This window comes from Sinohyriopsis cumingii, chromosome 8 (assembly GCF_028554795.1).
Source record: "Sinohyriopsis cumingii isolate HCF-2022 chromosome 8, ASM2855479v2, whole genome shotgun sequence".
In the NCBI taxonomy this organism is placed as follows: domain Eukaryota; kingdom Metazoa; phylum Mollusca; class Bivalvia; order Unionida; family Unionidae; genus Sinohyriopsis; species Sinohyriopsis cumingii.
In genome coordinates this window covers 105,515,073-105,529,714 of record NC_142968.1, presented here as the reverse complement: position 1 = coordinate 105,529,714, position 14,642 = coordinate 105,515,073, and the positions used below count along the sequence as shown (strand labels likewise).

The 14,642-nt window shown below is 34.3% G+C and overlaps 1 protein-coding gene across 1 annotated transcript in view; it reads right to left on the bottom strand.

Annotated features, from left to right (window-relative positions):
* Positions 1 to 7,409: 7,409 nt before the first annotated feature.
* The window catches only part of LOC149794304 (fibroblast growth factor receptor 1-A-like), a 54,074-nt gene continuing 46,841 nt past the window's right edge, over positions 7,410 to 14,642 (bottom strand). The window contains exons 12-14 of the mRNA XM_089968463.1: positions 12,265 to 12,376; positions 11,817 to 11,913; positions 7,410 to 7,587 (exon numbers count right to left, since the gene is read on the bottom strand). Of these exons, the coding sequence (XP_089824589.1) occupies positions 7,410 to 7,587; positions 11,817 to 11,913; positions 12,265 to 12,376 (387 nt within the window). The remainder of the gene's footprint in view (positions 7,588 to 11,816; positions 11,914 to 12,264; positions 12,377 to 14,642) is intronic.

Genomic DNA, 14,642 nt, shown 5'->3' with positions numbered 1-14,642 from the left:
TTTTCCATTTGCAACAGCAATAACACTGATTATGCCTAATATCCAGTTCTTTCATATAGATATTGTATCTCCTCGTCTCTCCAATGATAACATCCATCACCCATACGATTGAGACATTTTGTAAAGCAAGATGAAGATGATATACATTTGTTGATTATTTATTCAGCAGGGAGTATACCGGAAGTAATTATGGCCTGCTTTGTTCATTGCTGCCACCTACTTGTATAAAGGGATGATAACTGGCTACAATCCCTCACTGACCAGGTATGTAGGAGCTGAGTGTAATAACAACTGACCAGTTACAGGTAATATGGGCTGAAATACCTCAAGGCTAGGATAATCCCTCTAAAATCTGTCAAAAATTGGTCTAAATCTCTTTTTAGAAGTCATTGCAAGGTTGTTGTTTTTTTTTAACATACTCCATATTTAAGATATTTTTTTTAACCACTGGAACCATATCTGAAGGTAGAGATGCTTGGGTGCATTGTGTTTAATTTGGTCTCAAATGGTCAAACAATTACATGTATTAAGAATTTTTTTGCAAGATTGTTTCTTTCATAAAGTAACAAGATCAACACATATGATGGCAGAATTCTAGTGATATGTATTTAAGGAGTTTATGAGATGTCACTGTAAAGTTCTTGGAAAGTTGTCTAATTTTCGTTGTACTGGCCACATTTTAGGGCAGTTAAAATCATTTGTACAAACTTACAAAATTTCTTCATGTTACCTGTGAAATTTAGGTTGAAGCAATTTTTTGATAAGTCAAAAATAGGAAATGTTGATTCATACACTAAGAATGACTAATATGCAAGCTACATCATAAGCAAGCATTAAATGCAGGAGAAGAAAAACAAATTACGGTAATTTGCAAAGCCTATCACAATGTCTAGACTATGCACAGAATAAATGATTGATTATGGTTATATGGTTTATTAATTATGTAGTAATTGTGAAGCAAAGAAAATAGAAAATATTAAACAAACGTGTAATAATGAAAATAAACTAATACACAGTGCTTTACCCTCGGAAAAAAGCGTTACAGAACACAAATATAATTAAGATAGTAACACAATATTGCAAAATATTGCCCGCACACCATTCAAATGGAGGGGGGTATTTTAGGTAAAAATGCATACATGTTAGCATTATTCTTTCAGCATTATCTTGTCAAAAGGTTCTCTTTGTTGTGTGATTTGCTGTTCAAACTGCATATCCTACAATAAAAACCTTGTTTTTCCATGTTTTGTGCACACTATGAATTGTGAACAGATGACCCATGTCTGAGACATGCAAGAGTTACCTCCCAATAATTTTGATAAGAAATTTATTAAATTATTTTAAGTTTTTAAAGGAAAGTGATTATTTTTCTCCATGCCATGCAGATTCTCTAACCTGAGAGCTTGTCTCTGCAAACAAGTAAAGGATTTTTGTAGGCTGCAATTTATTTCCCTTGAATGTTAACAAGATGGATCTGGATGGTGCTATTTTCTTTGCAAATCAATCATGTTAACAAATGAACCATCATGATCTCTGGGATTTCCTCAAATACAGTCATATATCTAAATCTTATATATAAGAAGAAACCAGAGAAAAAGTTTGACATTCAAGCACATAACATAAAGAACAAAAGTAAATAATCTATAATTTTTCAATCAAAGAAGAAATTATGCCTAAAGTTCTCTGACAATATTAATTTTAGAATTGTAATGCGTCTTCTCTGTGTTACTATACTGCTCAAAAGAAGCTCGTGTCAAATTTCAGACTGTTACCCAAACGGTTTTATTGTCCCCTTGACTAGAATTTAAAAATATAAAAATAAATACATAAGATATAAGCATTATTCATGTACTTGGCCAGTTTAACAGCTTACCACATATACTAGCTTACAAGTTTAGTCCAGCTGTAAACAACATAGATCCTGATCTGCCATGGCATAATGTGCAGGCAGATAAGTGTTAATGTGAATGTTTGCTACAGATTACTCCAGATAAACTGCAAAGACCCAGATCTGTTGGTGCATTATGCAATGGCAGACCTGGGTCATGTGCAGTTTGCAGTTACACTTGGCTTCTAACAAGTATATGTGGCATGTGTATGCTATAGAATATATCAAGTGTTTGCATATATTTAAACATTGAATTATTAAAGTCACATCAGCTCCTTAACATTACTAATTTTGCAGGTATGGAGAATCTTGCATGAGTGCATGCTTATGAAGCGAGCCAAATGAGTTCGCCTTTCTCTAACCAAAGATTGAAATTCCCTCACAAGTTTCGTTTAGAATGATTTTATATTTGTTGGTTTTAAAGGCATTTTTAACACGTTATTGGCTACATTATTCTGAGGAAATGGGACCTAAGAGCCTTTCCCAAGGACACACAAACACAGCTGATCAGGGTTGGATGGAATGGACATTGAACCCGCAACCCTTGTATTACATGTTCAGTGCTCTATTAACTGAGCTACTGTTGTTCCCATCACTCTGAGCACAAGTATAACAATTTATCTCAAGATGAAAAATTATTATTTTCTTTGACAAAAATGAAGAATAGTGTGCAAAGTTACTTTGAAAGACTTGTTTATGCCTTTACCTTATATGATGTCACAATATCATTGGTGATGTCATTTTATCCTTTACCTTATATGATGTCACAATATAATTGGTGATGTCATTTAATCCTTTACCTTATATGATGTCACAATATCATTGGTGATGTCATTTAATCCTTTACCTTATATGATGTCACAATATCATTGGTGATGTCATTTAATCCTTTACCTTATATGATGTCACAATATCACTGGTGATGTCATTTTATCCTTTACCTAATATGATGTCACAATATCATTGGTGATGTCATTTTATCCTTTACCTTATATGATGTCACAATATCATTGGTGATATCAATTAATCCTTTACCTTATATGATGTCACAATATCATTGGTGATGTCATTTTATCTTTTACCTTATATGATGTCACAATATCAATGGTGATGTCATTTTATCCTTTACCTTATATGATGTCACAATATCAATGGTGATGTCATTTTATCCTTTACCTTATATGATGTCACAATGTCATTGGTGATGTCAATTAATCCTTTACCTTATATGATGTCACAATATCATTGGTGATGTCATGAGGTATTATTATACATACTACATATACCGTCTATGCTTATAACTCGAGTCCAATGCAAACTGCAGAGACCCAGATCCAGTGTCACATAATGCATTGGCAGAGCTGGGCCTGTGCAGTTTGTAGAGAGTAATCAGTAGAACAAACAACACAGACCCTGATCTGCAGTCACATTATAATATGGAAGATCATGATCTTTGTTGTTTGCAGTTTGACTTGACTTCTAAGCGAGAACATACAGAAAAACAAAACTCATGATATGGATATGTGAACAACACAGTGGTCATGTGATAAAAACAATTTTGTTGGCTTTAACTCCTTTAGAGCAGTATAATATGCAACATGGGATTTACTTATATATCAACTTTTAATTCAATATACCCTGCCCACATCACATGTCCAGTTTGAATATGCTTTATAATAATGAACACGGTGTATAATCTTAATGCCCCTGATGATGCTTTTAACAGTTCCGAAAATAGATTGTCCTGCATTTTATTGGCAGTTAGCAGAGAGAAAAGATAACAAAAATGGATTTATTGAAATTTTTTAAATAAGTTTTGCTAATGAGCCAAAAATATTCAATCAGATAACAAACACTTGAAATGAGCAGTGCTTGTGTAAAATTTCAAATGCTGAAAGATAAATGCTGTGGATCTGGTTCAATAAAACACTACTACTGTAACTATGGAGAATTTTAGTTACATTGTCTTTTGCTGATTTAGCTTAGATTGGAGTATGTTTGTTTTTGTGTTTCTTATATTTGTGGATTGAAATTTTGAGAAATTTTAATGTCATAGTTGTATCAAATAGCTATTTTATGCCAAACTTTTATATACTTGTTCAAACTGCAGAAAGATAACAACTGATTATTTAAAACTCCTGATGTACATTATACAGCATGATCACACTATAACACAATGGTTAGGGTCCACAGAACCTGTATTATGTACCGAACCATGATATAACAAACAAGTCGGTTAGCTGAAGAAAATGATGCATGTACCACAAAAATGGCCAGGGTTTATGTGCGTATGTGTGTGTGTAAGAAAAGTGGGTGCAAAAATATGTGCTTTTGATTAGATGACAAAACTAGTCTGAAATACACTTGTATACTGACAACTTATATTTGTATAGTACAATCCATAATGTGTTAAGTACTGTTGTTGTTGTTATTGTAGGGTTGAATGCCATTTTTCAGCACATGATAGGCTATACATGGTAGCAAGTATAAATGTTGGAGGAAGAACCCAGGAAAACCCTGGAAAGAACCACCGACCCACGAGAAGCTACTGGCAAGCTTTCTCATGTACCCACAATGGTCAAGCAAAAGACTTAAACCCATGCAGACAGAGGTGTGATGGCAGTGATCCATAACAGTGAGTGCTTTTGACCACTCAGAGCCCCTGTTAAATACTGCACATGTCTATAAAAAAAATCCAAGAATTTGAGTATAGGTTACATGTTATGAAATTCATGTATCAGTCACATTCCATTAGAAAACACAAATAACATATAAAAATATTAGCCCTCATTTGATCTGTATTCCATTGTCAACAAATACATGACACTAAACAATTCATAACAATATTGTCGCCAGTAGCACATGAATGTTGTTGTTTACGTGCTACACATACATGTACTTAAACTGGCCTCAATTTTGGTCAGCTGGAGACAGCTATCATCTTGCCAAAGCTACCCAGGGGATGTGGCTATTCACAGGAAAATGAAAACATGAACAAATTCAAATATTTAACAAACATCTTTGCAAGATGCCCCACAGATGGCCAGACACCTATGGCTTCAAGAGAATGGAAATTTAATTTGTGCTTAATTTTACCACTAGTAGCGATCTTAAGCATAAACTATATTCCTGCACAAAGTAAACTTTCATGGTGCAATAAACGTGTTCCAGTCACTTTGGAAAACATCCATCAGATTCAATTGCTTTTATTTCAGTTTGGCACTGACTTTCTTGATGATGGGTGCATGTGTTATTGAAGTCACACTAAAGGGCAGCTTTGGAAGACCAAACAAATGCCAATTTGTTACTGTGATGGCAACATCAAATAATCCTAGAACATTGATTGAGACTTATTTCATTGCTTAGTATTTATACAGAATGATGAGTGCTTCAAGGGTAATCAGTTTTCGTTGCAGTTTAATCAAAACGTTTTCTTGGTACATTTTTAAAAAAAGAATTAGCCGTCACTTGGTCAAATGCAGCCACTCCTATTCCTGCCTTCAGGTTGGTCAATTGTAGCAAGTCCAGCAGCATGACAATTTGAGTGTATCGCATACAGTACTCAGGCCAGATGTCAATTGTAGCAAGTCCAGTAGCATGACTATTTTAGTGTATCATGGCATACAGTACTCAGGCCAGATGTCAATTATAGCAAGTCCAGTAGCATGACTATTTGAGTGTATCATGGCATACAGTACTCAGGCCAGATGTCAATTGTAGCAAGTCCAGTAGCATGACAATTTCAGTGATTCGTGGCATACAGTAGTCAGGCATGTCAGCATAATCAGATAATGATAAAACAATGCACTGTTAAGATGGGTGTCAAGATAAACAAAGGATTTGTTTATGTAACAACAGATAGATTTCATTGCATTTTATATCAAAGTCTGCAGCTTCCTGACATGTTGCCTTTTGAATTTCTCCACTCCAAACCCAAGACTGGATGTACAAGTTTAAACAGCCATCAATGCAGATGGTACACTTTGTCACCAATATGAGGAAGAAGATCACAATTCATGACATTGGCAAAGCCCAGTGCAATCCATGAATGAAATTTTTACATGTTATTTTTCATGCTTTAATGGAAAGAAAAAAAAATTCCTACAAAAAAATTAAATGTATATGAAATTTCAGGAGTCATGTCATGATCATCTTGTATTAGAATTCATATGTGATCTCATCCCCCAGATGGTAAATTTTGGAAGCTATGCTATGATCATGTTAAATCGGAATTAGCATTGTAATGGAGCATGCTGTAGAGGGGTCACACTGTATATAATCAAAATATTTTAGTTAAAATGAAGTGGTTGTACATCATATATACTTGCTTGAAAGTTGAATCCATTTAGAAGTCAAGTCCAAACTACACAGACCCAGATCTGCCATTGCACACTGCACTGTCAGATTTTGGTTTATAATGTTTGTCAGGAGTAATCAGTGCAACAAAAAACACAGATTTTTTTCTGCCAGTACAATTAGTAATAGCAGATCAAGATCTATCTTGTCTCCAGATGAACTTATATATATATATATAACACCTGATTTTTTTTCTCACAAATAATATATATTTTGATTTGTGTAAGAGACTAATATAAGCCTGGAAGCAACAGAATAAATTATGCTGGCTGTCCATTTGTTTTGTTTTGTACTAGTATAATGTAATAAGAACTTTTTGCAATGAAATCATCATTCGTTGACACTACAATATACTAGAAAGATCAAGTAAATGAAAAATGTCTGAGCTGTATGTCCAATCCATTTTATTTGGCCTTGACCCCCAAAATGTTTTAATATAAATGTATATTTATATGAAGACTATCTGATTTAATTTTCAGACCATCACAGAAATTTTGTAACTTTAAAATTTAATTTTTCTACTTCAAGTAGTTTTAGCTTTATTATGCTTAAACAGTCTTTGTCAAAAAGACCCAAAAATTCAAAAATTTGTAAAATATTGAAAAATTAAAGTGATGGCATGAGAATCTAACCATGTCATCTACATAACAGATACACTTGCATATAAGTTGGATCCCCTAATGCAAACTGCATAGACCCAGATCTGCCACTGCATAATGTGCAACCAGATATTGGTCTATGCAGTTTGCATTAGAGTAACCTAAAGAACAGACAACAAAGACCCTGCTCTGCCAGTGTATTATGCAATGGTTGATCAGGGTCTATGTTGTTTTGAGGTTGGATCCAGCTTTTCGATGAGTATATCTGATATGACCATAATAAAGTGTGTAAAATTTGTTTGCTTTCAGTTTATGATGCCAAAATGGATTCAGGACAGACATATGGTGGTCTCAATATATGGAATGTGCAGATGTAAGAAAAGAAAAAAGAGAAAAAGGATAGGCCCCTTCTATTACTGCAATGAGGGAATAAAAATGTCATAATCCATATGAAAAATCACAACAGGTAAATACCACTTTTTGAGGACATGATTGCAAACATTATGAACACCAAACATTAGAAGTACTGTAAACAGGTGATGAAAATGTTTGAGTTAGGTCTTGCTTCATACAGCATCTTCAGAGTTATCAGCCATGTCTGCAGTTTTGAGACTCTCTGGAAGGTTTTCCAGGTTGATATGGACGTCTGCATTTTCTGCCAGATGAGACAAATTCTGAAGAATATCTCCAAAACCTGGACGATTTTCCATGTTCTCATGCCAACATAAGGACATCACATTGTAGCTGTAGATAACAAGCAACAAATTGAAAAATTTCTATGTAATGCCATTTTTCCTGATTATTTGTATAACTATGATCCAACCCTCCCTAATGGTTCTACCCATAAAGAACCAACACTCCAGTCTGAAAACTGTGTGGCTCTTCTTCCAGTGTTTGCTCTGACATATTTTACCTGTCACCAAAACCTCCCTTTAAAGGTTTGTATAACCTTACCACTCCTGCACTTTACTGGAAAGTCTCTTAATGGTAAAGCAAAACAACAACCCACTTCAAGATTGATTTTGAGGTTATACATTATTTGTCAAGCAAAAAAAGTCAAAGATGGAGAAAAGTGATAGTCTAGTTGCATAATGTAACATAAAATGACTTTACTCTAGGATTAAATGATCATGGTTGGGTATTTATCAATGTGTAAATTTTACCTAATTACTCACAAAGTTAACATTAAGTCCTTTGGGCTTTATTTACTTTGTGAGTGATTAGGTAAAATTTACAAATCAATAAATACCCAACCATGATCATTTAATCATTATAATTCCAATTTACTTCCCTTCTGTCATCAGATTAGCAGATTTCATCAACAAAACATTCACTTTTATATAGATTTAAGTTTTCTTTCATTAGCCTCTTAACTGTGAAACAATACCTAGGCTGATCTTCACTAGACAAATGTTGTAGATTCTTTATACAGTAATATATGGTAGAGTGCCATAGCAGGTCATACCACTGATATAACGTTATGATCATTATTTTAATATATAAAAAAGGGCTGATGCTGTTTAAACCAGGCTATTCCTTTCTTTTCTAGAATTACACTTGCGTATGGCACATGTTGTAATAGCATCCATTGTTGTTACTTTCTACACATTCGATCTTTCAAAAGCAAAATCATGTCCATTTTTAGTGTGATCCTGTGCTTGACAAATGACCCTGACTTTTAATGACAGCTGCTGCAACATGTTGTCAAGGAGAAATGCAATAATTTCCAAAGACTGGCTTCTAAAGCCTGCTATATGCCTTCTTCAGCAAAAGGGGCGAGTTTTGGAATGCAGGAAGGTCTGTGCAATTACAGTGTTTTAACTTCTAATTATCGATTTTAATCTGGAGTTTGTACATTTTGATAAAAAGTCACAGGAGTGGGTGGATGGGGGCTTGTTCTTGTTATTATTAGGGTGTAAGGTGTTGATATTGATAAAACTTAATATCAAATGACCTGGAAACCAAAAGTAGTCAGCAGAATTTATCGATGTGTAAAAAATTCCTGATCTGTATCACATGACCATGTACATCAAATCAAATAGTAGAAAACGCAGTCAATTAAAAACAAATGGAATTATTCCCATTTAAAAATAGATCTTAATCACTATGTGAATAGTATCATGTGCTATTGCTGTATTCAAAAATATCCTCTATTTATATAACAAAATTTGAGCCAAATAAAATAATTTCTATTATCTGATATTGAATATTGTTATTTCTGAAAAGTGGTTATCCTGTTTTTTTGTGGATGTCCCTGTGGCATTCATTTAACTTTAAATTCCCTTTAGGTCTCACCTACATAAGTGCAGCATTGGTAGCCGATGAGTAAACACAATGTTATGTTTGGTACAATGACATCTTGATCTGAAATATATTTTACATTGGTATAAGTACTTTTAAATTTTTTTTATTTTTTCATTTTTAATGCAAATTATCCTACAATTCAGTACATGTGAGTTGTTCCGACCTTTTTAAAGGCCATTCATACTTGTCAGATCTGCTGAGTGCAAGTAAATGTCAGCCTAGCTAGTTTTTTGTAAGATACATATATGATCTTGACAGCTCAAAATCTGGGCAATCTGTATATCATGGATGCAGACTGATCTCATTATCTCTCACTATTTTGCCATTAAGGGTTGCACTGTTAGAGGTAGTCAGTTATCTTCTGTATGGGGAATAATAGGCTAGGAAGTAGTAGATGCATTACCTCTGGGGTTCACTAATGGAGAATGCATTTGTTAGTGATATTTTTTCAACTGACTGTTTTTGGTATAGGTGCTGATGCACTCGTGTAGAGACTCAGTATGATCTTAATGGTATATTTGGGATCTATTAGATTGGTATTCCGCAGATGATCACCTCCACATTTCCTCAGACAGTACATTCTTCTAGTTGCATAATATAGCTTACAATTCATAACCTTGAACGTCATGTTTGCACAAACTTGTTAGACCTACTCTGGACATCAGATTTGCAAAACAAAACAAAACTAAACTAAATTTTATATTTTTAAATGCAGATGACCCCAATGCCCACTGTAGCCCAAAAACCCAAGTCCAATGAGTTCAAATATTTGTAGCAAAATGGAAAAATTACTTCAGTGGCATGAAATTCTTATGTCCAAAGAGTTCAAAATTAAAATAAAATAAAAACGTACTAAATAAGTTTGAGTTAACTCTGTTCAGTGGTGTTAATGCCAATGTGTTAAAGAAGTTTTTCACAAAAAAAATATCATTAAATTAAACAAGTTCAAAACATTATAAAGATAAGGAGACATTTCTACAATGTGATGAAAATCTAATTGGATCATTTAAATATGCATACCCAACAAAGTTTATTTATCTACATCAACCAGCATCTCTCTATGCAGTCTTACTAAGAAGCTTTCAATGAAGGTTAGATGGGCCATGTTCTTTTGAAGTTCTTCCTTTAAATTCAAGCAAATATTTGAGCTTTGCAAACCATTTAAGACTCAAATATTTCAAGAAATGTGGTTTAAAGCAAATGATTACATAAAATGTAAACAAGCTAGGACAGGGTAACCTAGAAAGGGTTGGGATTTTTATCAGCAGCACTCTATCTTGGCCAACTGAAAATATTTACACCAAAAAAATTGAAATCAGAGTCACTCAGAAAAGAAATCTGGCCAACACAATGTACTGTTGTTGGTGTTACACGGCTTTTCCATAAAATCCCTTACAGAGGCACAATATAGCTCAAATCAGTCATGGGATTTTAAGGCGAAGGACATGTTTATCAAGATGATTGACATGTGTCAAGTTAAGTATTTGCTTTGAGTTTATTATATATAATGTTCTAAGAAAATTCCAAGGAATAATGTCTCACTTTACACTTTCAAATTACTATGACCTTGCATCAGGGTCAAAGGAAATATGTTAATGTATATAGATAGTTAATGTATATAGAAATGAGAGGACAATGCACCCTGATACTTCAGTCCATGTATGATAACTATCTCTTCCAAGGTTCAAGACTAGAGGCCAGAGAGATAAACTTGCCCCAAAAATTTAACCAACATTTTAAAATGAAAATGACCTTGCCTTTGGGTCACAGGGTGGGAAGAGAGGACAGGAATTAAAAAATATGAAAGGGCATGGCTCCTTCTGTACAGTCCATGTACAACAGTTATCCTAAACAGGACTTGTGACTTATGACCATTGAGAAACACAATAACTGAAAGCTTGACCTAGATTTTCAAATTACCTTGATCTTGCCTGAAGGTCACATGAGTAGGGGTCCATGGATATGAAAGGGCAGAGCTTTCTGATTCTGCAGAAGAAGTATATCTCTCTCTCTTAGGGTTTGGAAATTATGACCATACAGAAACACTTTAACCCCACCACCCCACCCCATCACAAATTCAAATGACCTTGATCAAGTCTTAGTGATAAAGGGCAGGTGGGGGTACACTGATCTAAAAGGATATTGCTTTTTTATTCTATTGTACATGTATGACAGTAATTATTTAAGGGTTTGGGACTTGTGACAATAGAGAAAAACTTTAAATGTAACTTAATCAAGATTTTCAAAAGACCCTGAACTTGTCTGGAGGAGTTCTAGGAGGGTGTGTGTGAGTATGATTAAGACCAATGCTTACTGATTATATGGTCCATATATGAAAGATATTCTTCAGAGATCATGGGCATAAAGATCAAACTGAAAAATGTTAACTAAAACGTTAACTGAAGCTGAAAACGGCAACTGTGTCACTGTCTGAATGAAGGACATTATGTCTTGCCTATGCACCAAAGAAACTAAATTATGGTGTGCACCATAAACACCAAAATAGCTTAAATTTATATCACTTGGTTTTCTTGTTTGAGCTGCTCTTATTTCTTTAATACTTTTATAGAGTAATGCAACTGGATGAGCAAACAAACAACTGCAAAAGACCAATGATTTTCCAACAGACAGTGACATAGGTTTTGGACACTGACATGTCTTGTACTCACAATTCTTCGCTGCAGTGTAAGGGGTGTGACATTCTATAGCCTGCCTGCACCCGTTCTGCCACCTCATTTAGACCCATGTCAGGGTAGGGAGGTAAACCTAAAATTACAAAATGGAATTACATCTTTAATATGCAAGATCTGAATGAATCTTATTAGTCAACTTTTAATTAACCAATCAGGGGAGGTAATAATACAAAAATTAGCAAACAGATTCTTTCTTTATATGGCAACCTGGCAGTTTATGAAGCCTAGAAGTGAGCTAGTTAATGTGGATGAGTTTACTATGTAGTTGAACTGGACAGTTTTTAAGAGCAATGAATATGCCAAGTAATCTTGCTGGTATTGCAAACACCAGTGTAAATGTACATAATTTATAAAAATAGTATGTGCACTAAAGACAACTGTATTTAGATGTCATACTCTGTGGATTCGTTCAACAATGGCTTACCAAAATGAACAATTTCCCAAAGGAGCACCCCAAAGACCCAGACATCAGTCTTGGAGGAATAGATATGATGAGAGAGAGATTCTGGTGCCATCCAGCGAACTGGGGTCGTTGCCTGAAAATTGAAAGCATTTCCATTAAATGTTGTTATTTTTCTGAATAAAGTATGAATAAATGTAATAATTATAAATTATGTTCACAAAATGAAGAAAAGTTACTGTCAGCAAAATAATGAATCAATAACTTCTTGAAATGTGAACTTAAGATTTATTTTTTACATGACCAAGAAAGTTCCAAATTCCTGTATGCCATTTATAAAATCAACTAGTATTCCAACATTGAACTTCACAACCTGTTTGAGTAAAGGTATTGTTTAAAAACATCATTTTGTAGTTGTGTGATAATAATCTGTGACAATTACCAACTTTCAAGGCAATCCATTTTCTTAAAAATGTGCGACTTGTTGCATTCATAATATACTGTCATACACCGCAATCAACTGCAAGTTAAGAAGGCAGAAGCAGTGATCTGGTTCAGCTGTATATTTTTTCTATTTTAATAACTGCTAAAGTTAGAGTACTTTGGACTAGTCCAGGTTCACTTTTTGAGCACATGGGGGCTGCCATTTTATCAGTTGTCTGCTTTAGATAGAGCATAGTTTCTATGACTACCACATGCAAAGTGATTTGGTTACACTACAGTTTCGACTTTGCATATTGTTTAATTTTTAAAGAATAAGAATTTCACTGGTTTTTCTCACTAGCTATCCTGATCATTTAAAACAGATCTTGCACATGTTATTGTTAAAAAACCCTTTGAATTTCTTTTGTTTTGGTGTATGACTGATGGGTGTGATTTGGATTATGTAGTATATAGCTTGGCTTAACCTCTGAAGCACACTTTTGAAACGACTTTAGATTTTCACTTCCTGCACTTCAATAACTTTATTCACTTTTAATGTATTTTATAAATCAATCACTGCACTTTCAGAAGATTGAATTGTCTTATCTGACAAAATTCATTTTCCCTATTTAAAGAACTGCTAAAGTTAGTGTAATATAGTTCAGGCTCATTTTCTTGATGACTTGGGAGCAGCAATTTTATCAGCTGTCTGCTTTGGATAGTGCATAGTGTTTATAACTACGACATGCAAAGAAATTTCAGTTACAAAACATGAAAGTAGCAGAGGTGCATTACCCCATTTGGGACCCTCTGCAATGATTTTCTCAGGTACTCAGGTCACATGGTACTCAATTTCCAGCAATGTCAAAAATCCATCAACATGTTGCCTCAAGCAAGTGTATTACAAATCTCTTGTCTGCAAACACAGGCTAAGGGTATTTAATTTTCAGAATAACAGACAAATACCTTGTTGGGAAGTCGATCTTTGCAATCTCATTCACAATAGGATTTTGTAACAATTTTGAAACCCTAATTTGATGAGCTTAACTGTGACTGGTATAGTCTTCAGACAGGTGAGCTGTAACAAGCACAATCAGTGACACCTCTTAGTTCTGTGTGACAAAGAAACTGTACAAACAACAACCAGACACCTTTGAATGAAGCTTGGTTTGTGAAACCTTTATTGATTGTCAGACCATGAAAATATTTATGAACAAGACATATTGACCTTTGAACTGAACTTTGTTCAGGTGTTTATTTGACAGTATAATGGATATATAAAAAAAATCAAAAACAAGGTGAAATACTGATATTTGAGATATGCTTTGACTAATGATGGGTTACTTCTAACATTTGCTCATCAAAATCTTTGACCTGGCGGTCATCTCTGGCAAATACAGGTGTTTAACACATTAACTCCTAGTGACGACTTAACGGGGCAGGAGGTAGTAGCCTACTGCCGAGCTCTGTAGCGTCATGGTCATGCATGATACACTAAAGTGGGTGGTATTATAGAAAGGTAGACAGATGTAGCTCTACAATGATACCAAATAATCTGGAATATCTAGTTGCACTACAAAATACTGATTAAAAAACCTCATTTTTTTTACCAGACTTTTTTAAAACCCAAAATTTGCCCGTGGTTGGAATCCGATTTTGTGTCTGAATTTTAGACTTTTTAGTCTCAGATCTAAGTCAATCTGGTATGAACTGCAAACAGACAGATGAGCCTTTGCAAAAAGTAGGATAAGATGGGCATTTGGAATAAAGAGTGGTCTCCATACAAATAATGGCTCCGTTTACCAAAAAAAAAACTTACCCTTCTGCTCATGAGTGAGTCAAATAGCCATGAAAAATGATGTTTCTAACACAACTAGGCAGTATGTTATTGAAAGATGACCGGGGATTTGGTGTTTTTGAGTCTATTGAGAAATAGCTTTCAAAATGCGTTTCCTACTCGATTTTCAGGCGAAAATGAC